The sequence below is a fragment of the Meles meles genome, chromosome 16, assembly GCF_922984935.1.
Source record: "Meles meles chromosome 16, mMelMel3.1 paternal haplotype, whole genome shotgun sequence".
NCBI classification, from domain to species: domain Eukaryota; kingdom Metazoa; phylum Chordata; class Mammalia; order Carnivora; family Mustelidae; genus Meles; species Meles meles.
This window is the reverse complement of record NC_060081.1, coordinates 25,590,556-25,614,437: the sequence shown is the minus strand read 5'-3', so window position 1 is coordinate 25,614,437 and position 23,882 is coordinate 25,590,556. Positions and strand designations below refer to the sequence as shown.

Genomic DNA, 23,882 nt, shown 5'->3' with positions numbered 1-23,882 from the left:
TGGGGCATTTTGAGTATCTCCTCCTATTTTTTATTTTAATTAAACGGTCTCTGTATGTCAAATGCCCTTTGCCCATTCCTGATTCCTAATAAGCTTCCATCTCTGACTAAACCCTACCTCCTGATTTATTGCTCACTCTCCCAGCCCCAGCAGTTACCTGGTAGGTGGTGCTCTGAAATGACAATGGTAGAAAATCCGATTTACCCCAGAAAAGGAAGTCTCTTGTTCATCACCTGGTTCATTTATTTATTTTGTTATTTTTTAAGAGTTAAAGACATTACTAAAATGGCAGGAGATATCACTAACCATAATAAATAGCTTCCTGACCCACCTATTAGCTTCTATATCTTCCCAAAGACATGATTTGGCAGGGAGAGGCATAATGAGCAAAACATACAGGAATTCTAGCTTTTTTCATTTGCTGACCTGAATCAGTGTCCATTGGGATAAGGCCCTCTGGGGAGGAGCTCTGAATGACAGGAGACACCACAGCAGAAAGCCTGTAAGACATCAAAAGGAGCTTCTCTACCACAGGTCTCCATTCGCTCACCAACCGCAGGCTGCTGCAACGAGGACAGTAAGGAAATTTATACTAAAAGCAAAATTCAAAAATTTTAAATGGAAATTATTACATAAAAGAACCTATTTCAAAATTGTGCAATCTATGAAATATTTAAGATATAAAATGTGTACATTTTTTAAATCTAATTTTTAATTATCTTTAAGGCAATATACTCCTTTCCCAGGACACATTCCAATAAGGGTTTAAAGTTCAGAAACGCATGCTCAGGAGAGAGCTGTGGCTACACTTACTTTAGAGATAACCTCTGCAAAGCTCCGGTGATACAGTGAACTCGCCCATACAATGGAAATGATGATGCTGCCTGAAGGAGAGAATTTTCCGCCTGAGATACTTCTTCCTCCAGATTTTCCAACAAGCATTTGATGACTAGAAAAAGCAAACAAAAAACCAAAGTAATGCCGCTTAAAAATGCATTTATAAATTTGTGAATAGCTTAACAGTCTCCACAGAAAAATCCAGCTCAACTCAACTGTGTTAGAGGTTTTATATTAAAAAAGAAATTTTCAAAGTGATCCAGCCTGCTATGCATTTCCAGTCAAGAAAGCAGAACTGGGTCTTTCCCTAACTTCCTAGATCCATTTTCAGCATTGACTCTGAATCATTCCTCCTAGACATCCTCTATCTAGGGAACCAGATCCCAGGCCAATGTACCATGGGCTACTGGAACAGTTGTTGTTTTGTGGTTTTTTAAAACAATGCCTTTATTGAGGTATAATTCACATACCATACAATTTACGCATTTCAAGTATGTAAGTCAGTGATTTTTAGTATATTCACAGATATGTGCAATCATCACTACAGTGAATTTTAGAACATTTTAATCCCCCCCAAAAAAACCCTTACCCACTCCTCTCCATGCATCTCTCACCATCCCCAGCCCTAAGCAAAACTTATCTATTTTCTGTGTCTATAGATTTGCCTATTCTGGACATAGAGAATCGTAAAATATGGGCTTCTTCCACTTAGCAGTGTTTTCAAAGTTCATCCACACTGGGTCATACAGAACTATTTCATTCCTTTTTATGGCTGAAAAACAGTCCCTTGTATGAACACACCACATCTTATTTATCCATTTATCAGTTAATAGACATGGGGGCTGTTCCTGTGTTTTGGCTATTAAGAATAATTCTGCTGTGAACATTCACATACAAGTCTTACTTTTCATTTCTCTCAATGTATGTCCACTATGGACTAAATGTTTACGTCCTTCCGCAAATTCCTATTTGAAGCCCCAAGTCCCATATTTGAAAATGGAGTCTTTAGGAGGAAATTAGGTTTAGATGAGATTGTGAGAGTGGGACTCCCATGATGGGATTAGAGTCCGTATGAGAAGAGGAAGAGAGACCAGAGCTGGCTTCCTCTCCTCCATGTGAGCACAGAGCAAGAAGGGTGCTGTCTGAAGTGAGGGAGAGGGTCCTCACCAGGAGTTGAAATTGCTCACACTTTAATCTTGAACTTCCCAGCCTCCAGAACCATGAGAGATAAATGTTTGTTGTTGAAGCCACCCAGGCTATGGTATCCTATTACAGCAGCCTCAGTGTGGAACTGTAGGCTCATATGATAATGCCATGTTTAACTCTCTAAGGAACTGCCAGACTGTTTTCCAATGTAGCTGCACCATTTTACATTCCTGTCAGCAGTGTGTGAGGGCTCTGCTTTTATTTTGTTTATAGCCACCCTACTGGGTATAAAGTGCTTCCTCACTGTAATTTGGATTTGCATTTCCCTACTGGCTAATAATGTGGAGCATCTTTTCATGTGATTATTTTTCACATTTATCTTTTATGGAGAAATGTCTATTCAGATTCTTTGTCCATTTTTAAATTTGGTTATATCGTTTTACTAGTGAGTTGTAAAAATTCTTTATATATTCTAGATACAAGTCCTTTCTCAGATAAAGGAACCCCAAATACGCTTCCCATTCTACAGGTTGTCTTTTCACTTTCTTAAGGACATCCTTGACACATGTTTCAAATTTTCATTAAGTCCAATTTTTCTATTTTTTCTTTGCTTGTGCTGTGGGTGCCAGATCTAAGAAACCACTACCCAATCTAAGATTACAAAGATTTACACTCATGTTTTCTTCTAAGAGTTTTATTCTTTTTAGTTTTTGTATTTAGGTCTTTGCTCCATTTTAAACTAATTTTTGCATATGGTATATAAAGAAATAGGTTCAGCTTCATTCTGCGGCATGTAACTACCCAGTTACCCCAGCACAGTCGGTATCTCCTCTAACCACTCTAGATTTATACTTTAATTTTAAAGCTGTGTATAACCAGTAAATTATTAACTTTTAAAATACACAAAGAAGTCCTAAAAAATCAATAGGAGAAAGACAAACAGCCCTACATAAAACTAAAGAACACGAACAGGTATTTCACAGAAGGGGAGAAGTGAATTGCTTATAAACATGTAAAAAGATGCTCAGTTGCATCAGCAACCAGAAAAATGCAAGATGAAACCACAAGATACCACTTTATATTCCATAAACCTCTAAAATCTGACAACAGCAAGTTATAGTGATGATGCAATATACAACTCTTCAAAATTTATTGGTGGTAATGTTAATTTAAAAATCTATCTGCCGGGGCGCCTGGGTGGCTCAGTGGGTTAAAGCAGCTGCCTTCGGCTCAGGTCATGATCCCAAGGTCCTGGGATCTCTCTGCTCAGCAGGGAGCCTGCTTCCTCCCTCTCTCTAGGCCTGCCTCTTCTGCCTACTTGTGATCTCTCTGTGTCAAATAAATAAATAAAATATTTTTTAAAAAATCTATTTGCCATCACCTAGTTAAGTTGAAGATGCATATACTTTATAACAAGGCTATTCTACTTTTTTGTTTATCATAATATCTCAGACCTGTCCATTAGAAGAGATGTGTATGAGAATGTTCACATCAGCATTATTTATTTAGAAAAAAGAAGTCCCTCAACAGAAGAATACATTAATAAAATGTAGTAAATTTATATGATACACATGGTACTATTTATATAAAATTCAAAATCATGTCAAAGTAAATAATATATTACTTAATGATACATACATGGGTGGTAAAATTTTGGTAAAAACAAGATGAAAGACTGATATAAAACACAGAAGAGTTATTATGTGGCCAGGGAGGGAGCTAGGATAGAAGAGAAGCTTTAAAGGTATGGGTGCTATTGTACTTGTTAATTGAGTGTAATTACCTAGCTTGGGAATAAAAATTGTAACATTTTTATACAATTACTATTTATATCCTATATCTATATTTAAATATTTTTATATGCTTGAAATATCTCATAGTTTTTTTAAATGACTTGAATTTGAAAGCCTGTACATGAACAGTTTACCCCAAGTACAAACCTCTTCCTGTCGTGTATTAAGGTCTCCTTTTGAGTCCAGCCCTGAAGCAACTAGAGTGGACAGGTGCTATCTTCCATGGCACTTGTCCCCTTCTTATCCCTATTTCCAACAGAACTACCCACGGCCTCCTAATTTTCTCCCATTATTAGTTCCCTTTCTCGGAGCATTTTTTACCATCTTGGAGACAACTGTTTTTAACACTCTTCCTACATCTGACCTCTCTCTCTCTTTTTTTTTTAAATAAAAATCCGTATCTGTCCTTATTTACAATACAAGTCCAAATGAAAATTTATTAGCACAAAATTAAGCACATGAATCCCCAAGAAATATTTACTGGAAATCACTAGACCTAAACTAGTCAGCTAGGTTTTAGAACTGGCTATATGGGAAGATTAAAAGGCAGGGGTCTGATACTCAGTTAAAACATAAACCTGAGGGTGCCTGGGTGGCTCAGTCGGTTAAGCCGCTGCCTTCGGCTCAGGTCATGATCTCAGGGTCCTGGGATCGAGTCCCACATCGGGCTCTCTGCTCTCTGCTCTCTGCTCAGCAGGGAGCCTGCTTCCCTCTCTCTTTCTCTCTGCCTGCCTCTCTGCCTACTTGTGATCTCTCGCTGTCAAATAAATAAAATCTTAAAAAAAAAACAAAACATAAACCTTATAGACAAAGGAACTCTGCTCTGTACAGAAATAGCAAAGATGATCTGGCTATAGTCATAGTAAAATTTCTGCCCCCAAAAAAGTACATTTTTTATAAAGACGTCTTATTTAAATAAGAGTTCTATTAGTGTCCATTTGAATAATCTATTTATTTAACATGAATCCTCTGTTTAGAAACAGTGTTATAGCTGAGTAAATTATTTACTTGCAAAAGAGAAATTCGCAGTATTCTTATATGCTAGTAAACCCTTCAATTAAAAAAAAACAAACAGGGGCGCCTGGGTGGCTCAGTGGGTTAAGCCGCTGCCTTCGGCTCAGGTCATGATCTCAGGGTCCTGGGATCGAGCCCCGCATCGGGCTCACTGCTTGGCAGGGAGCCTGCTTCCCTTCCTCTCTCTCTGTCTGCCTCTCTGTCTACTCGTGCCTCTCTGTCAAGTAAATAAATAAAATCTTTAAAAAAAAAAAAAAAAAAAAAAAAAAAAAACAGGGGCGCCTGGGTGGCTCAGTGGGTTAAAGCCTCTGCCTTCAGCTCAGGTCATGATCTCAGGGTCCTGGGATTGAGCCCCGCATTGGGCTCTCTGCTCAGCAGGGAGCCTGCTTCCCCCCCCTCCCCCCCCCCGCCCCGTCTCTCTCTCTGCCTGCCTCTCTGCCTACTTGCGATCTCTGTCTGTCAAATAAATAAATAAAATCTTTAAAACAAACAAACAAACAAACAAACCAAAAACAACAACAAAAAACCAAAAAAAAAAAAAAACCACCCAAAAACAAAACACAAAATAGGGGCTCTTAGGTGGCTCAGGTCATGATCCTAGGATCCTGGGATCAAGTTCCAAGTTGGGCTCCCTGCTAAGCTTCTCCCTCTCCCTCTGCTATTCCCCCGTTCGTGTTCTCAATCTCTCTCTTCCTCATTCTCTCTCTCAAATAAATTTTAAAAATATTAAAAAAAAATTTTTAAATGTAAAAAACACAAAATAAATGTTTGCCACTGCTAGGCTAACTAAATGAATAGAAAGAAAGTAAGGTACTGGTTTTGATAAGCAACAGCGAAAGGACATTTATTCAATACAAACCCATTAATGTGTTCCTCTCCACCACAATGGCAGACGCATCTCCAGCGCCACATGCAGCTTGCTGAGTTTTTAAGTAGGCAGACAGAGATGAAGGCAGGGCATCCTGCCAGATTAAGAAGTTCAGCAGGTAGGAAGCTGTCACACAGTCATATGGTTTAGTGCTTGAGCTGAGCTCCAATGCTGCTTGGAATAAGCCTTGCAGTTTCTCTGAATCCTGGAATAAAGAACAAACTCAGTAACTGTCACTGAAACATTTCTTTAATTTGAGGAATTTAAAATCAGAGCCTGCCACATAACTGAAACTTGATATAAATATTAATTCCCTTTTTCCCAGAATATAGGTTAGACTTTTTTTATTATAGTTATTACTGATTATTATTACTCAGCTCTAGTGATGAGGATCTTGAAAATAATGTGACTGGGAAATTGACACTGATAAAGCTTTTTTTTTTTAGTACCTCTTTCTCCAGCAGAAAGCATGTTTTTCTTGTAGAAATTCTGCTATGACTATAATCAGGAATCTTTTTATTTCCATATAGACCAGAGGTTTTTTTTTGTATGTTGAAGTCTGTTTTACCTGAGCAGCATACTCCTACACTCCCCCCAACCCACCCCCTGATTCAGCAAATTCAATGGGGAAAAAAAAAAAAGAAATTCACACAAAAGTACAAATCCACAGGGCTATTCCTGGCAAAGATCCATATATATATGTAGAAAATAAAGTGATCATATCAGTCTCAGAAATTCTCTATCAGAGCTTCCACACTTGTATGTCATAGAAACATCCACTCACACACATGTCCTAAAGAAGAGAATAAAGGACAGTTCACTGTAATCTGTATGGAAAGGCACTGGGCTGAGGTCAAGAGACATGGGTCCTCAACCCAGCTCCACGGCTGGCATATTACATGTTCACTACACTGGGTCTCAGGGTTTCGCTGCTCAATAATATTAATTCTACTATGATTACTCCATAATTGCCTAATGCAAGGGAAAAAAATCATTACAAGATTAACTTTTAATTTGGCTATAGGTACACCGATATTTACTTTAATTGGAAATCTATTAATTTACAATAGATATCAAACATGTTGATTCAAATACCAGTTTCTTTCAGTTTAAATTCTTTATCATTTGATATGTTTAATTTTCTGTGACCTAAAAAACTTAAAGACAGTGGCCAAAAGCTCAAATCAAAATAAATACTAAAAAGAACCAATTAAGCATCTAAACCATTATTTTTTGATAACTAACAGTTAGGTCCCTGAATTGCTTAACTGACAATTAGTAAGAAACACAATAAATAGCCTTCAGAGTCTAAAATCTTTGTTCCAGGGCACCTGGGTGGCTCAGTCGGTTATGCGCCTGCCTTCAGCTCAGGTCATGATCCCAGGGTCCTGGGATCCCAGTGTCCACTGGCTCCCCAGTCAGTGGGGAGCCAACTTCTCCCTCTCCCTCTGCTGCTCCCCCTGCTTGTGCTGTCTCACTTGCGCACATGTGCTTGCTTGCTCTCTCTCTCTCTCTCTCAAATAAATAAATAAATAAATAAAATCTTAAAATAAATAAGTAAAATATCTTTGTTCTATCATCTAAGGTCAGTAAAAATATAATATAAAGACCTTGGATATGTAGCCCTATAAGAAAAAAGGGCAACAGACAATGTGAGTCATAAAGTCATATACTACAAAAATATGCCATCAAAAATATATATACAGGGGCGCCTGGGTGGCTCAGTGGTTTAAGCCACTGCCTTCGGCTCAGGTCATGATCTCAGGGTCCTGGGATCGAGTCCCACATCGGGCTCTCTGCTCGGCAGGGAGCCTGCTTCCCTCTCACTCTCTCTGCCTGCCTCTCCGCCTACTTATGATCTCTCTCTGTCAAATAAATAAATAAAAAAAAAATCTTAAAAAAAAAAAAATTTAAAAATAAAAAAAAATAAAAAATAAAAAAATATATATATATACATAGGTCCTTAGGGAAATTAGTTTGGATTCAAAAACATTTTAAAGTTATCTCAAAGGACCAACCAAGTCTTTCATATAGGTGCTATATATATCCCCCCCCCGACTTGAGATAGTTTCAAAATATTTGCCAGGAATGAGTCATAGGTATATATGTATGATATATAAATGACATATATATAATCACACATAATACAAGTCTTCAGTGTGATGAATGGTAAGGGACAAGGAGGATGAGCAGGTGGGAGAGAAGGAAGGAAGAGAAAGCACCTCCTTTAAAAACTCCATTTGGTACAAAAGTTAGAAGCCCAAGCATCAAAAGAAGCTTCTGCTTACCGAGGCACCTGAAAGATCACAAAGATAAACGGACACTGGAGAACCACTCCTAATACAGACCCAAGTTAGAAAAGATGCTCTAGGATCTTGCAATGCCATCTGGAAGCCAATGAAATAGATACCTTGTGCTCTCTGACATGTGCTCCTACAGAATCCCACTGCATCTCAGAGCGCCTGGGTGGCTCAGTGGGTTAAACATCTGCCTTCAGCTCAGGTCATGACCACAGGGTCCTAGGATCAAGCCCCGCACTGGGCTCCCTGCTCAGTGGGAACATCCTTCTCCCTCTCCCTCTATCCCTCCCCCTGCTCTCATGCTCTTTCTCTGATAAATAAATAAATAAAATCTTAAAAAGAAGAAGAAGAAGAAGAAGAAGAATCCCACTGTATCTACAAGCTGTCCTGCCCTAGCTAGAGCCTAACAGCCAGAGAACAGACTCAGCACCAGCCCTGGTAGACGCCTTTGGCCTCTATACCGCTCTAAGAGAAAGCCAGAGCAAAGCCCTAGAGCCAGTAAACCCACGGATGCTGGTGATCTCACAGCCCCAGAACACACCTCAAGGGCACAGCCAAGCACCTTGGCTGGAGGGTCCCCTGCAGACTCATCCCCATGCTGTGCCCTCACTCTCGAGCCCCTCCCTTTTCTTCCCACCCTACGTTTGGCAGTGCCTGCTGTTAGGAAGAGAACGGGGGCTAGGGATGGGGTAGAAGCCGGGGGAGAAAACTGCTGTTAACCTCAAGTACTCTGAGTTTCAGTCTCAGTTTAGCTATTGCTTGTTGGAAGATCAGAAACACGTTCTCTGCCTCACTTACACTCAGCTTCCCAGTCAACTTTGCAAGGATATTATCTCAAAAAACGCAAGTTACTGTAAGTGATGTGTTTTGACAGAATATTAACATGTCCACGGGAAAACGGGAACTGGGGAGACCACAGTCAACTGAAATCTACCAATACTCCTGTGAGCAAGAAAACCTACCGCTTCTTACACGTCTTTTTTTTCAGCAAAACAATAAAAGAAGCAAAACTCATGGATTTGGAGTTCATTTTCTCTCATGGTATTTCCTTTCTTCACACCATCCATCCCTACCTCCTCCAACCTCTCACCCTGCAACACTAGGAATATTAATGGTAACTGAAAGATCAGAAGACGTAAGAAGGCAGACGCAAAAAGCCTGCATAATCCACAGATTGCTTTATTTGCTGCTAAAATAAAGTCTTCAAGCATACACCACATTCACATTCACACAGGAAAGGTCCGAATACCTGAAACTCTACAACTGTTTTTGGTAACTTCATCAGAAGATCAAATGCTAAAATCTTGACTTCTTCAAAAGTGCTGGTAAAACATTCCATTAGTGTGTGGAAACGACTAATATCGATATCATGGCTCAGCTGATACACTGTTTGGACTTGACCTAAAAATAAAAAAAGATTTAAAAGTGAATAATAAGAGGGGGCACCTAGCTGGCTCACTTGGTAGAGCACGTGACTCTTGATCTGGGACTGGTGAGTTCAAGACCCACGTTGGGCATGGAGCCTACTTAAATTTTTTTTTAAGTTAATAAAAGAAAAAGGAAATCAAGTTGAAGTTATCTGACCAAATTTACAGAAAATTGGTGCAAATATTCACATTCACAGTTTACCCATAACAGCACAAAAGAATAATTTTTCCTTATTTCCTAAATGATAAAATAAATATTAAAGTTCCCCAAATAAAAAGCACTTCTTAAAATTTTATTTAAAACCACTTCATTCTAGGAGCACCTGGGTGGCTCAGTTGGTTAAGCCTCTGCCTTCAGCTTAGGCTTCCTGGGATCAAGTTCCTCATCAGGCTCCCTGAGGCTTCTCCCTCCGCCTCTCTCTCTCTCTCTTTGTCTCTCATGAATAAATGAATTTTTAAAATCTTTAAAAATATATAAATAAATAAAACCACTTCATTCTTTTTCAAAAGGTTATATTGTATATAAAAGATTCCTAAGTTAGTTTTTAAATAAATAAAAAAAAATAAATTTAGGAATGACTTCTAAAAAATCTTTGCAAAACGTCTTAACCTAGAATCCAAAGTCCTACCATGTCTTAAACCAACACAGAATAATCGATATGATGATGTATCCTAATAGAATTGCTGGGCATCAAAGACAGCAAAGGAGTCTTCTGGCTATTCAGGCACAAAGCTCAATTTATCTCCAAAATAGGACAACATTAACTCTTCACCTTAGCAACATGTAGTGCTAGGACTGTGAAGCAACATCCTCAGAGAAAGGTGTGGTGAAAAATTATACATCAAAATCCTACCCCAGGGGCGTCTAGGTGGCTCAGTTGGTTAAGCATCCAAGTCCTAATTTTGGCTCAGGTTATGATCTCAATGTCGTGAGATCCAGTCCTGCGTTGGGCTCCACACTCAGGGTGGAGTCTGCTTGAGGAGTCGCTCTCTCGGTCTGCCCCTCCCCTATGCTCTCTCTGTCTCTCTTGAATAATAAATAAATAAATCTTAAAAAAAAAAAATCCTACTCCAGCATCAAGAACAATGTCAATAGAAGCATTTTTGAATGTTTAAGAAATTAAGAACTGTATTTCCAAAATAACTCTTCTCAAAATACAGGTGAACTGCAGCCAACCAAGAAATGAACAGAAAAACTATCACAAAAAAATGATGGTAGTCACCAAATCCACTCAACTCTGAGATTAAGACTAAACAATTATGGCAATAACAGGTTTCACAGCAGAATGTGAAGAACACTGACAAGATTTAACATATTACCCACTCTGATAACACCTGAAAACATGAAGATGTTCAATATGATGCACATTTCTTTTTTAATCTTAACTCACAAGTTAGTGCAAACCTGTGAGATTCCTAGAGCAAGTAAATGGCGTTTTTGTCACTTCATTCATGCCTCTGCTTAAATTTGCTTCTTTTCCAACTCAGATGCTTTTAATTCCTTTTTCTTGCCTTACTGCTCTGGCTGAAGTTTTCAGTACAACGGTGACAGCAGGGGCAAATGAGCATCTGTGTCTTGCTCCTGATCACAAAGAAAGACTTTCTTTCGGTCTTTTACCATTGAGTTTGGTGTCAAGTGTGGGTTTTTCATGAATGTCCTTTAACCTACTGAGGAAGCTCCTTTCTATTCCTAGCTTCTTGAGTGTTTATTTATCATATCAGGATGCTGAATTTTGTCAACAGTTTTTCTATATCAATTGAGATTATCATGGGTTTTTTTTCCCCTTCATTTTAATGTGGTATATTACATCGACTATTTTTTTCTTACACTGAACCACCCCTGCATTCCTGGCATAAATTCCACTTTGGTTAGTCATGGGTATAATACTTTTAATATGGTGTTGGGTTTGGTTTGCTAGTATTCTCTTGAGAATTTTTGCATTATGCTCATAAGGGATACTGGCTTATAGTTTTCTTGTGGTGTCTCTGTCTGGCTTTGGTACCAGGGTGATGCTGGCTTCACAGAATGAGTTTGGAAATGTTCCCTCCTGTCCAATTTTTTAGAAGAGTTTGAGAAGAACTGACGTTAATTCTTTAAATGTTCGGTAGAATTCACCAGTAAAGCCACTCCCTCTGTACTTTCCTTTACTGAGAGGCTTTTAATTACTGACCTGACCTCTTATTTGCTACGGATAACAAATTTTCTATTTCTAAGTCAGCAATTTGTCTGTTTCTAGGAATCTGTCCATTTCATCTAAGTTACCTAATTTATTGAAAATACAACTGTTCATAATACTATCTTGTAATCCTTTTTATTTCTATAAGGTCAATACAAATGTCCCCGCTTGTATTTCTGATCTTTGTTATTTGCACCTTCTTTTGTTTTTATTCTTTTTTTTTTTTTTTAAGATTTTATTTATTTGACAGACAGAGATCACAAGTAGGCAGAGAGGCAGGCAGAGAGAGAGAGAGGGAAGCAGGCTCCTGCTGAGCAGAGAGCCCGACGCGGGACTCGATCCCAGGACCCTGAGATCATGACCTGAGCCGAAGGCAGCAGCTTAACCCACTGAGCCACCCAGGCGCCCCTGTTTTATTCTTAGTATAGCTAAAATTTTGTCAATTTTGTTGACCTTTTAAAAAAACAAACATTTGTTTTCGTTGATTCTCTATGTTTTCCTATTCCCCGTTTTGTTTATCTTTGTTCTAATCTTCATTTCCTTCCTTCTCCTAAATTTGGGTTAGGTTTGCTCTTCTCTTTTTCACTCCGTGAGGTGTAAAGTTAGCTTATTGATTTGTGGTCTTTTCCCCTTTTTAGGCATTTACAGCTCCAAATCTCCCTAACAGTACTGCTTTTGCTTCACCCCATAAGTTCTGATAAATTATGCTCTTTTTTCCTTCCTCTCAAAGTATTTTCTAACTTCTTTTGTGATTTCTTCTTTGATACACTGGCTGTTTAGGAGCTCTGCTCAGACCTGAAGCCTTCTCTGACACCATTGTATAAAACAGCTCCCCACCCTCCTAGACTCTCTATATTCCCCCAACCTTCCTTCCTGAAATATTTTTTCATAATACTTATCTCCATCTGATATTCTATGTGTTACTTGTTAATCTATGGTCGTCCCCCTTCACTAAAATATCTAAGCTCAAAAATAGGAAGCATTTTGTTTTGTACACTGCATATCCTTAGCTGCTTGACATATATAATAAGCATTAAATAAATATTTGCTGGGTAAACCCTTTTAATGGAATTGTGAAATCCAATTTTTCACCACGAATACTGTGACATTTATTGTAAGTGAAAAAGGTACATGTGGCTTATTCTTCTTGAACCAGGATATACTTGAGGAAAGGCAGAAACCATTTTGACTAATCCCAAATCACAGTCCTTCAAAAAAATAACATAAAAACCCACACTCAAGTTCTTGAAATACAGGTAAAGAATGAATTTGTGTTTTCCATCCTGTAATTCATGGTTGTGCCTCTTTAGCCCCCTTTAAAGTTCATGGCTAAAGGGGCACCTGGGTGGCTCAGTTGTTTAAGTGTCCAGACTCTTGATTTCAGCTCAGGTCATGATCTCAGGGTCATGAGATCCAGGCCTGCATCAGGCTCTGCTCTGGGCATGGAAGCTGCTTAAGATTCTCTCTCTCTCTCTGCTTCTACCCTTCCCACCCCCTCTCCCTCTCTAGAAAGAAAGAAAGAAAGAAAGGAGAAAGATAGTTAATGGGTAAAGTATGGCTTGCTCCATTTGCATTACCTCCCAGTTGTTTAATTAACATAATTACTGTGATATCAGTCACTGCCCAATTATATGTGACTCATTCATTAGGAAGATGACTCAGGTTATTCACTTTTTAAAGTACACTTAAATACATTAAACACTCTCTCAATTAAAAAATTACCAGTGCGATTCAGGCTAGTGGTCTTTCTCAACACCGAGGTGCAACCATAACTATATTAAACATACAGAAAAATTTTTGTTAAATGGATAATCAAATCACTCTCAGGGAAAACCGTATTTTCTAAATTCAGTTGTAGTACCACTGAAATTCCCTTAACTGATGGATACCACTGTATCCATTTTTTGCGCATGTTGTAACACATTACCATAAACCTGGTGGCTCAAAACCACAGACATATATTTTTTCACGGTACTGGAAGCCATTTTGTTTAACGTCCAATTAGTCTGATAGAAGCTGCTGGTGGGGCCATGCGTAGTCAAGAGGCTCTAAGGGAAAACTCTTGCCTTGCTTTGTTCCACTTCTGGAGGCTGCCAGAATTCTATGGCTTAAAGCCATATCACTCCAATCTCCACATCCACTATCACAGTGACTCCTCCTATTCTGTGTGTCATATCTCCCTCTGTTCCTCTAACAACAGCTGTGGTGGCATTTAGGCCCATCCAAATAATCCAGAATTATCTCATTTTAAGATCCTTAATTTATTATATCTACAAAGGCCCCCTTTTTACGTAAGGTTCACATTCACAAGTTCTAAAGATTTAATGATATCCTTTGTGGGTTGCTTTTCGGCCTACCACTTATTATCCTAATCAGGTGATCAAATTTATCATCATGAGTAACAGGACAAACCAAACTCATGTACCTCCTCCTGATACGATGCCCTGGGAAGAACACCACATTACCTATGCAATATTCTTACCCAAAATGCACAAACTGAATCAATCCTGAGATTGATTCATGAGAATCATGGGAAATCATGAGAAAACAATAAGGCAAACCCAAATGGAGACACATTCTCCCAAAATGTTAATGTCACAAAATAAAAAACTTTCCAGATTGAAGGAGGCTAAAGAGGCATAACAACAAAATGCACTGTGTAATCTTGGATCAGTTCCCAGATCACAGCAAAAACTTCCCTTTTCTAAAAAAAGTCACTTAATGGGATAACTGGCAAATTTTGTTATGGATTATATATTAGATAACAGCATCATGTCAACATTAAATATCCTGATTTGATCATTGTGTCATGGTTAGAAAATAAATGAGATGGAGATAAACCAAATACAGCAAAATATTAACAACTGATGAATCGAGGGAGCGGGTACATGGCTGTTCATGAACTATTCCTGAAACTTTGCTGTGGTGGTTTGAATCTTTTCATAATAAAAACTTGAAAAAAAAAAAAAAATGGTGTCCTTCAAATGAAGCAAGGCTGTATTAGCAGCAAAATCTGTCCTCCTCCCTGCCGAAAAATTATACTTTGCTGACATATTTAAACTAAAAATAATAATACTAAATAATACTACTACTAATAATAATAATAATAATAAAAATAATAAGGCAACTATAGTATAAAGCTCCCTGGTCCTCTGGCCATTCTCTCCAATAGACCAGCTGAGCAGGATATTTTTCTATTTGACCACAGTCAAGGAAGACTGAACACAAACAAGAAATCCACATCAAAACATACACACTCAAGTACAGAGATAAAAAGAAATATTGATTGTCAAAAAGGAAAAAAACCGACTCAGAAGGAAGCTAAATGTTCATCCTCTTGAGTGCCCCACAGGAGAAATAAAGGCTATCACTAAACCAGAATGCCTGGAAATGACATCCTCATGTTGCGTTTCTGAAACCAGATCGAAACTTAGAAACTGACAGCGTATAAGGGAAACCACATTTTAACCACAAAGACTCACTGAGGAATGCTATACATAAAGAAACTATTATTTTGTTTTAATTTTTAAAACTTAAAGAACAGACTGTACACTATCTTCAAATAGCAACACATGAATTGGAAGTTGAGAGAAAGAAGCAACTCTTCTCATAATAAGCGTAATCCATGAAAACTGGAGTTTTGGGTTGGGAAATAAAGACCACTGAAAACAACTTCTCAGCCTTACATCCTTTACTGGAAAATTTAATTACGTCCAAGTAAGAATTACAGACTACGCGTAAAAACCTCCTCTACAAACCTAAACATAAGACAAAAAAAACTAAAACTTAAAATAAAACAAAATGTTGATAAAGTGTGTTTTGCAAGAAAAAATACCTTCCCAAAACATTATTGAAAGCTTACCTTCTGGGACAGGAAAAACTTCAGCTATTGAGCCTAAAATGGTTAAAGCTGAAAATCTAGTTGGGTAGGAAGACCCAGGAAACAGTGCTTCAAAAAGACGGTTGCAAATGGATGACATGAAATTCTAAAAGAAAAAAAAAATTATAGTAAGTATAATCTTTAACTCATAATAGGTTATTTTCAAAGTAACACCTTTAAGAGTGGGGTTCTTCTTTAATTAACAGGGAAAAGATTTTTAGTAACAATGCTAGTTATTTACTTCACTTGACAATTCAGATTGGTACCCTTGACTATAAGCTATATTATGACTTCAATGAACCCTACTTTGGTAGAGTCAACAAGAAGTATAATTTCTATTGTAGTCCACACAAGAAAATCCAATACCCAGCACCGATTTTTGGTGAAAGCAAGTTCTGGGCTAAAGCTATACAAATATTGGTTTTCTTCACAAGAGATGTTCAGGCATCAAAGTTATGTATATTTTTTTTAAGTTTTTAAATAACCAAAAAAAAAAAATCCAATAGATTACTTGATAAATATGGTAAGTATAATACTTGATAAATGTGGCTAGAATGACACAATTCATAAATAGATCCAACTACCCCTTTGTCTTCTATACTCCCCTTTGAGACACTTGCTCTGCCATTCTGTTTACATACATGATAAAAAAAAAAAATAGAAATTTTCAGTAAAACATAATTTTTAAAAAATGGGAAATAGTTCATCCAAGATAAAGTCTTCTTTCTCTGGTTAAAATAATAATTATTATTACTGTCTCTGTATAAGACAGAATAGAAAACCATAAAACTTAAAAGGAAGGGGCCCCTGGGTGGCTCATTGGGTTAAAACCTCTGCCTTTGGCTCAGGTCATGATCCCAGAGTCCTGGGATCAAGCCCCGCATCGGGCTCCCTGCTCAGCAGGGAGCCTGCTTCCCCTTCTCTCTCTGCCTGCCTCTCTGACTACTTGTGATCTCTCTCTCTGTCAAATAAATAAATAAAATCTTTAAAAAAAAAAAAAAGAAAGAAAGAAAGAAAATATCCTAAGCTCATTTTAATTATAAATAAGTAGTACGGTATTCATGTTAAAGGGTAACAAGTTCATCGTATAGGAATGATCTTATCCTAACTGTAGTACCATTTATATTTTTAGAAATAGATTCTTTCCTTCAACCACACTATAACCAAAGTGGAGGCATGGACCAGTTTATATATTTATATCCCTAGTTCTAAGCATATTGTCCTAAACATATAGAACAGGCTTGATACATGCTCTTGTCACTTTAAACAGCTCCTAGTGAGGCCTCCAAATACCTTAGCCTAGCACTCAAAAATCTCTTTAGGTTATGCAGGCATCTTCCCTACTTGCCTTTAAGGTTTTTTGCCATGTTATATAGCTAAAGCTATTGAAAAGCGACATTAAATTGTTAAAAGTTATAGATTTCAAATTCCAAATACCCATACAATGCTAAATTCTGCTACACTGTCAGACACAAGAGATGAAACAATTAGGTTACTAGAGAGGGAAACCAACTGCAGCTATGAAATTGGTTTGTACTTCCAGCTTTGTATTTAAGTTAATAATATTAATTATTTAGGTATGAAATAATCTCCTTCCCTAGACTAGAAGACATCTTTTCCAACTAACAGCCTCCTCTTCTCCCCCTGTACTTAATTTATTGATTGGCAAAGCCTACCATACACCATGCATGACACCCACTATTATAAAAACGGTGATAAGTAATTTAGAGCCAAAGTCACAATCTCCGAAAGCCACAGATGACTATAGTTGGGAGGAAATTTCAGAACCATGAGAATGACTCAGATTAAGACACTAAAGGTCTAAGTTTCCAAAAACACATATATTTACAAGGTCAAACTATGAAACCATGCATATGTGAAAATTCAGAATGTCAATCCACAACTGCATAGGTTTTGTGTTTTAAGTACTTAACTCGGTTTTCACAAATGTCACTTTACCCCTTGAAAAAAGAAGCAAAAGAGCTGTGTTTTCTTAGAACATCTAGCAATGATAAGAAAGGCTGAAAATAACGTATCCACACACAAAGCAAGTGTTCAGAATACACTCTAGTCACTTTTAATGACTCCCAGCAAGGCTTTTTAGGGTGATTTAGAATTTACAAACAGCTTTCTTATTTAATCCTCAAAACCAGCCTTTTCAGAGAGGTTACTCATCCCACTCACAGTCAAACAGACTCATCAATTAAGCCAACTAATCAGCGGCAGAAATGGGACTAAACTCCTGTCCTTCAAGTTTAGGTTGTCACTGTCCAATCTTCACTCTTGGGATTTACAAAGACGAAGCTTACGTCAGCCTTGGTATAGGAATATTCTTTTTCAGATTATTTTTTACCTTTCAAATATAAAATGGAAAGCTAAGGGCCATCCATACTAATCCTTAGAGTAGGTAGTGAGTGCATCATGGCTCCAATGTATCATTAATTTAGTATAATTGTTTCCCTATGTGCAATACAATCGATGAGCTTTGTCCTCTATCTGGGCCTTAGAAGACAGGAGGATTTCTGCTTCTGAGAGGCTAGATCTGGAGTAAGAAACCAGTAATAAACTCATTCTCTTCTGATGGACAGACACATAAGGTTGTCAAGCTGAGCCCTGGCCCAGACTAGAGCGGCTATATCTGGGGTTCCAACCATCTCATTAACACAGGGCCCCAAAACCTAGCCCTCCCCTCATGCTCCCTCCCACATGGGATGGAACACTGACCAGAAAGCACCAATATCAAGCTACTGTAAGTCATATTAGTCTAAAGGGGAAGCAGGCCCAGATACAGCAATCTTCTACCCTGGGGTCGGGAGAAGGAGTTCGGGGCCAGCAATTAGCTTTTTGTTAAAGTACCAAATTCACACGGCCCACATTAAGCTGTAAAGGATTGAGGTTAACCCATTACTGTTATTCTGTAACAGGCCTCAAGTCCAGCATGGGTTCCACGACTCAGGGTACCTCCAGAGAAGTACCAAAGCACCAGAAGGAATATGTAAAACCAGCTTGAAGGAAAGAAACACCATTCACCATGAGACTTACATGTACTTCCCTTTAATGTTTATTCATAATTATTCCATGTTTCTTAAATACCCATATGTCTAGAAATAGATCACCTACCTTATATTGCTGTAAAGAAACAGAAGGGGGCTGTATGGTTAATTCATTCTCTGGCTCATGTTTGGATCTACTTTGCTCCAGTTTATAAAGCACCTGAGAACTTTCCTGTATCCTACAGAACAACTTTTGAGAAAAAGAAAAATGAAGCATATATAAGCCACATTAATCTTAAATATCAGTCAAAAAAAAAGGCAAAGGACAATTTTTCTAAATTCTTTAGACTAAAACTTCAAGGGAGGGGAGTACTGGTTTCTAACTCTTAATTAAATTCAAAGAGTTTCTCTCTGACAGAAAACTAACAAATATTTTTAAAACCAAAAACAAAATATTACTGCAAACCAGAATACACAGTCACTAAATCCCCCATAGTTTTATTTCCTTTAGGTTGGCATGAAACTAAAGATATACTCACTTCTGTACTCTCCCAATTGTTCATCCCATAAATGAGGCATGTGATTAAGTTCAGTTGAATTAGTCAACAATGACCATTTCAAGAGGCCCTTAAAATGATAAAATTACAAGGGCATCTTTCTTTCCTCCTTTCACCAGAGTTTTCCTAAAATACCTTTTATCCTGAAAGATCCATCACATTTTTTTCTTTCCAAAAAAAAAAAAAAAAAAAAAAAAGAGCTCAAGTTGACTTATTCCACCCAGAATGAAAGGACTTTACACCCTGGATTTGAATCTCAAACATAAACTCTATGGAATCACAGAATGGTCCACAGATGGGCCATGAAGGGATGTTCACAGGCAGTCCGCTCATATGACCATGATTCCCGCACTCTCCCAAAATCCGAGCTTTTTTCGAACATGATTTGCAGAGCAGGGTTCACCATTTTCCTGTACTCTCTGAGGAGAAACTCTACCTTTTTAAGAAGAGAACAAATCTGCTGCCGCACTCCTGGAGACTGACTGTTAAGATTGTATGCGATAAAGAATTCAATCCACTGCATTTCTTCCATGGACACCATTTCTGTGCTTCGATTACTTTCACAAAGCAAGCCTAATGTATCTATCCGTACCTAAAACACATGAGAAGCAATAAAATGTTAATTTTTCTGTGAAATAAGCAAATTGTAGACTACCTGACATGTTTATTTACATAAGCTACTAAAGGGGGGCGGGCAGTAAACCTCAGTTTACCCATGTATACTTCAGAAAGGTTCCCTCATCCCAAAGATCCTGGGGCTGTAACTCATATAAAATTATTTTATTAAATGTGTCAATTGGTATTTGTAAGTCAACAATCTTAAAGATGCTTATCCCATGGTAATGTTCACTTCGTTTTTTTTTTTCTCTACTTTACCCCAGGACCTCATCTCCTCACTCTTCTTGGGTTACCGTCAGGCACATCTAACAAGGCTTCTGGTGTCTTTTTGCTCTCACACTGGAAATTCATCTCTGTTGCCATTAATTCTACTTCCCTGCTAAAGGCAGAATGGCTCTGGTTCCCAGTTACCAACTGAATGAAATCTGAAGTCTTCAACCTCGCATTTGGTTCAAAAAATGGACCAAACCCTCTATTCCTGCCAAACATCCTGAATCATCCTCCAGAACTTGTTTTGGGTTCTTCCGTTTTGGTATTTATTATGTGGGTTTTTTAAAAAATCATTTTATTTACTTTTTCTTCATCATAGTAAGTGTACTCTTTAATTCCCACCCCCTATTTTCCCCATCCCCCAACCACTTCCCCTCTGGTAACCATCTGTTTGTTCTCTATAGTTAAGGGTCTGTTTCTTTATGTCTTTTTTTTCCCCTTTGTTCATTTGTTTTGTTTCCTAAATTCCACAGGAGTGAGATCACATGGTATTTGTCTTTCTCTGACTTATTTCACTTATTTCTATCCATGTTATTGCAAATGGCCAAGATATCGTGGCTGAATAATATTCCATTGTATGTGTGTACCTGTATACATATTTAATCACCTCTTCTTTATCCATTCATGTATCCATGGACACTACAGCTGTTTCCATAGTTTAGCTATTATAAACAATATTGTATGTATCCCTTTGAATTAGCGTTTTCAGATTTTGCAGGGTAAAAACCCAGTAGTGTGATTACTGGACCACAGGGTAGTTCTATTTCTAATTTTTTGAGGAATCTCCATACTGTTTTCCACAGTGGCTACGGTTTGCATTCCCACCAATGGTTCACAAGGGCTCCTTTTTCTCCACATCCTTGATAACACTTGTTGTTTCTTACGGTATTGATTTTAGCCATTCTGATAAGCGTGAGGTGTTACCCCACTGTAGTTCTGATTTACAGTTCCCTGATGATGAGTGATGTTGAGCATCTTTTCATGCATCTGTTGCCATCTAACTGTGTTCCTTAGAGAAATGTCTGTCCATATCTTCTGCCTATTTTTAAATTGGATTATTTATTCTTTGTGTATTAAGTTGTATCAGTTCTTTATATATTTTGGATACTAACTCTTTATTGGATATGTCATTTGCAAATATCTTCTCCCATTCAGCAGGCTGCCTTTTAGTTTTCTTGATTATTTCCTTTGCTATGCAGAAGCTTTTCTTTTTTTTTTTTTTTTTAATGTAGTCCCAATAGTTTATTTTTGCTTTCGTTTCCCTTGCCTCAGTAGACAGATCTAGAAAAATGCTGCTATAGCTAATGTCAGAGAGATTACTACCTGTACTCTCTTCAAGGATTTTTATAGTTTTAGGTCTCACATTTAGGTCCTTAATCCATTTTGGGTTTATTTTTGTGTACCGTGAAAGAAAGTGGTCCAGTTTCATTCTTTTGCATGTGGCTGTCCAGTTTTCCCAGCACCACTGTTGAAGATACTTCTTTTTCCTATTGTATATTCATCCCTCCTTTGTCAAAGATTAGTTGACCATATAATTGTGGTTTTATTTCTGAGTTTTCTGTTCTAGTCCATTGATCTCTGTGTCTGTTTTTATACCAGCACCATACTGTTTTAATTACTACCACTCTTTAATATAACTTGAAATGTAGAATTGTGATACCTCCTGTTTTATTTTTCTTTCTCCAGATTGTTCTAGCTAGGGGTGCCTGGGTGACTCAGTGGGTTAAGCATCTGCTTCAGCTCAGGTCATGATCCCAGAGTCTTGGGATCAAGCCCAGCATCAGGCTCCCTGTTCAGTAGGGAGTCCACTTCTCCCTCTGCAACCTCCATACCCTTGCCCCCGTTCATGCTCGCTGTCTCTTGCTCTCCCTCTCCTGAAATAAATAAAATCTTAAAAAAAAAAAAAAAAGATTATTTTGCTATTTGAGGTCTTTTGTAGGGTTCCATGCAAATTTTAGGATTGTTTGTTCTAGTTCTATGGGAAAAGCCATTGGTATTTTGATAAGGACTGCCTTAAATGTGTGGGTTGCTTTGGGTAGTATAAATATTGTAACAATATTTGTTCTTTCAACCCATGAGCAGAAATGTCTTTCTGTTTCTTTGCATTGTCTTGAATTCCTTTCATCAATGTTTTATAGCTTTCAGAACACAGGTCTTTGTCTTTCATCTCCTTGGTTAAATTTATTCCTAGATATTTTATTGGTTTTGGTGCATCTGTAAATAGGATCGCTTTCTTAATTTCACTTCCTGCTGCTTCATTATTACTGTATAGGGATGCAATAAATTTCTGTACATTGATTTTCTACATTGTGACTTTACTGAATTCATTTATCAGTTCTGGTGCTCTCCCATTTTGTGTGCTGGTTCAATGCTTCCTCTCCTTCAGTCACATTTAACACGTTCCTAATCAACCACTACCCACCCTGTTCTGAGCCCCTCAAGTCCTTATGCATAAAGGAGCACTTCCATCTGTGTTATTTTCTAAGAGTTTCCAGTTGTTTTATGCAGGTTTTCTTATTCCTTCAATGAAAATATAAATAGCCTGAAAAGTCAACACTTTTCACTTTTCTTTTTAAGACTTTTTAAATTCTAGACAGAGATAGAGTGAGAGAGAAAGCACAAGCCGGGGGGGGGCACAGGCAGAGGGAGAAGCAGGCTCCCTGCTGAGTAGCACCCTCCCCCCAACCCTGCCACCAACTAAGGGCTCAATCCCAGGACCCTGGGCTCATGATCTGAGCCAAAGGCAGACTGAGCCACCCAGGTGCCCCTACACTTTTCACTTTCAATACATCCTCCTTACAGATCCTTTAAAACAGGGCTGGGCTCAACATGGGGGCCTCTATACTGGACTGCGAACTGAATAAATAAATCAGGGATCTACTGCAGGAATGAAATTCCCAGATATTTTGTTTACTTACTTGGCAGTGCTGATGAATTAAGCCTTGTTTTATTCTTGCATTGGACACAAGGTTCCTCCAGGCATCAGTTGCAGACTGAAGATGTCCATGAGCTCTAGCTGTTCGCAGACATGCCATCAAAGCTCCCAGAGCCCCTCTACTATTAAAAGACCCTAAGGATAGTAAAGATCATTCTTGTCTCAAGAGCACAATAACACAGACAACTACTGTGCTACGCAACAACTGCCACAACTTCCATTTTGCAACTATAATTTCAAGAAATAAAAATCATATTTTAAATTCTAACATGAATTAAAGTTCCTATGATAAAATAAACATTATCGAAAAGAACTTGATAGTTCTTGTGTGAATAATTTGAAGTAAGCATAATCTGCTTATGTAAACTTAAAGAAATCATTATTTTTTGCTATTTTTAGCTTTTCCTTTACACCTAGAAATGAACCAAAGTGATTCGGTGGGGGAAAAAAAAATCAAGTGGACAATTATTTAAAACAATAAGAATAACTAAAATGACTTTCAGCCAAAATTGGAAAAAAACACTTTAGTGGCCAAATATCATTATTTTTCCAAAAACAAACACTAAGTCTCTGTACATATTTTGGAGTTACTGTTTCTCCCTAGTAAAAAAGATAAAAGGAGGATTACAAGGAGCCTGATGCTTTTGGAGGCTAGGACATCAGTCATTACTAACAGGACAGGGAACCCTGGCTCAAAGGGAACACTGATTAAAAAAAAAGAGAGAGAGACTGCCTTACTTCAGAACAGATTCATGAATCTTGAATTTTAGATGGCTTCTCAAAAAGGCAAGAACAATTGTTGTTTAAAACTACAAATAATGAAAAATAAACCAACTACAAATAACGGCTTTTTTGTGTGTATGGGAATCAGATTTTTCCAGCTATCTCTTGGTAACTCTTTGAAGTATTGAAAGTTTTCTATTATTTTCAGTTGTAAATTTTTTTTTTTTTTTTTTTTTTTTTTGAGAGAGAGAGAGTGCCTGTGCACATGGGGGTCAGGGGACAGGGAAAGGGAGACAAAGAGAGGGAATCTTTTTTTTTTTTTTTTAAGAGAGGGAATCTTAGGC

General features: G+C 37.8%; 1 protein-coding gene across 1 annotated transcript in view; it reads right to left on the bottom strand.

Annotated features, from left to right (window-relative positions):
* The window catches only part of THADA (THADA armadillo repeat containing), a 326,156-nt gene that overhangs the window by 282,170 nt on the left and 20,104 nt on the right, over positions 1 to 23,882 (bottom strand). The window contains exons 12-19 of the mRNA XM_045980964.1: positions 22,799 to 22,950; positions 19,429 to 19,584; positions 18,563 to 18,685; positions 15,425 to 15,548; positions 9,208 to 9,359; positions 5,650 to 5,863; positions 814 to 949; positions 427 to 563 (exon numbers count right to left, since the gene is read on the bottom strand). Coding sequence (XP_045836920.1) covers positions 427 to 563; positions 814 to 949; positions 5,650 to 5,863; positions 9,208 to 9,359; positions 15,425 to 15,548; positions 18,563 to 18,685; positions 19,429 to 19,584; positions 22,799 to 22,950 — 1,194 coding nt within the window. The remainder of the gene's footprint in view (positions 1 to 426; positions 564 to 813; positions 950 to 5,649; positions 5,864 to 9,207; positions 9,360 to 15,424; positions 15,549 to 18,562; positions 18,686 to 19,428; positions 19,585 to 22,798; positions 22,951 to 23,882) is intronic.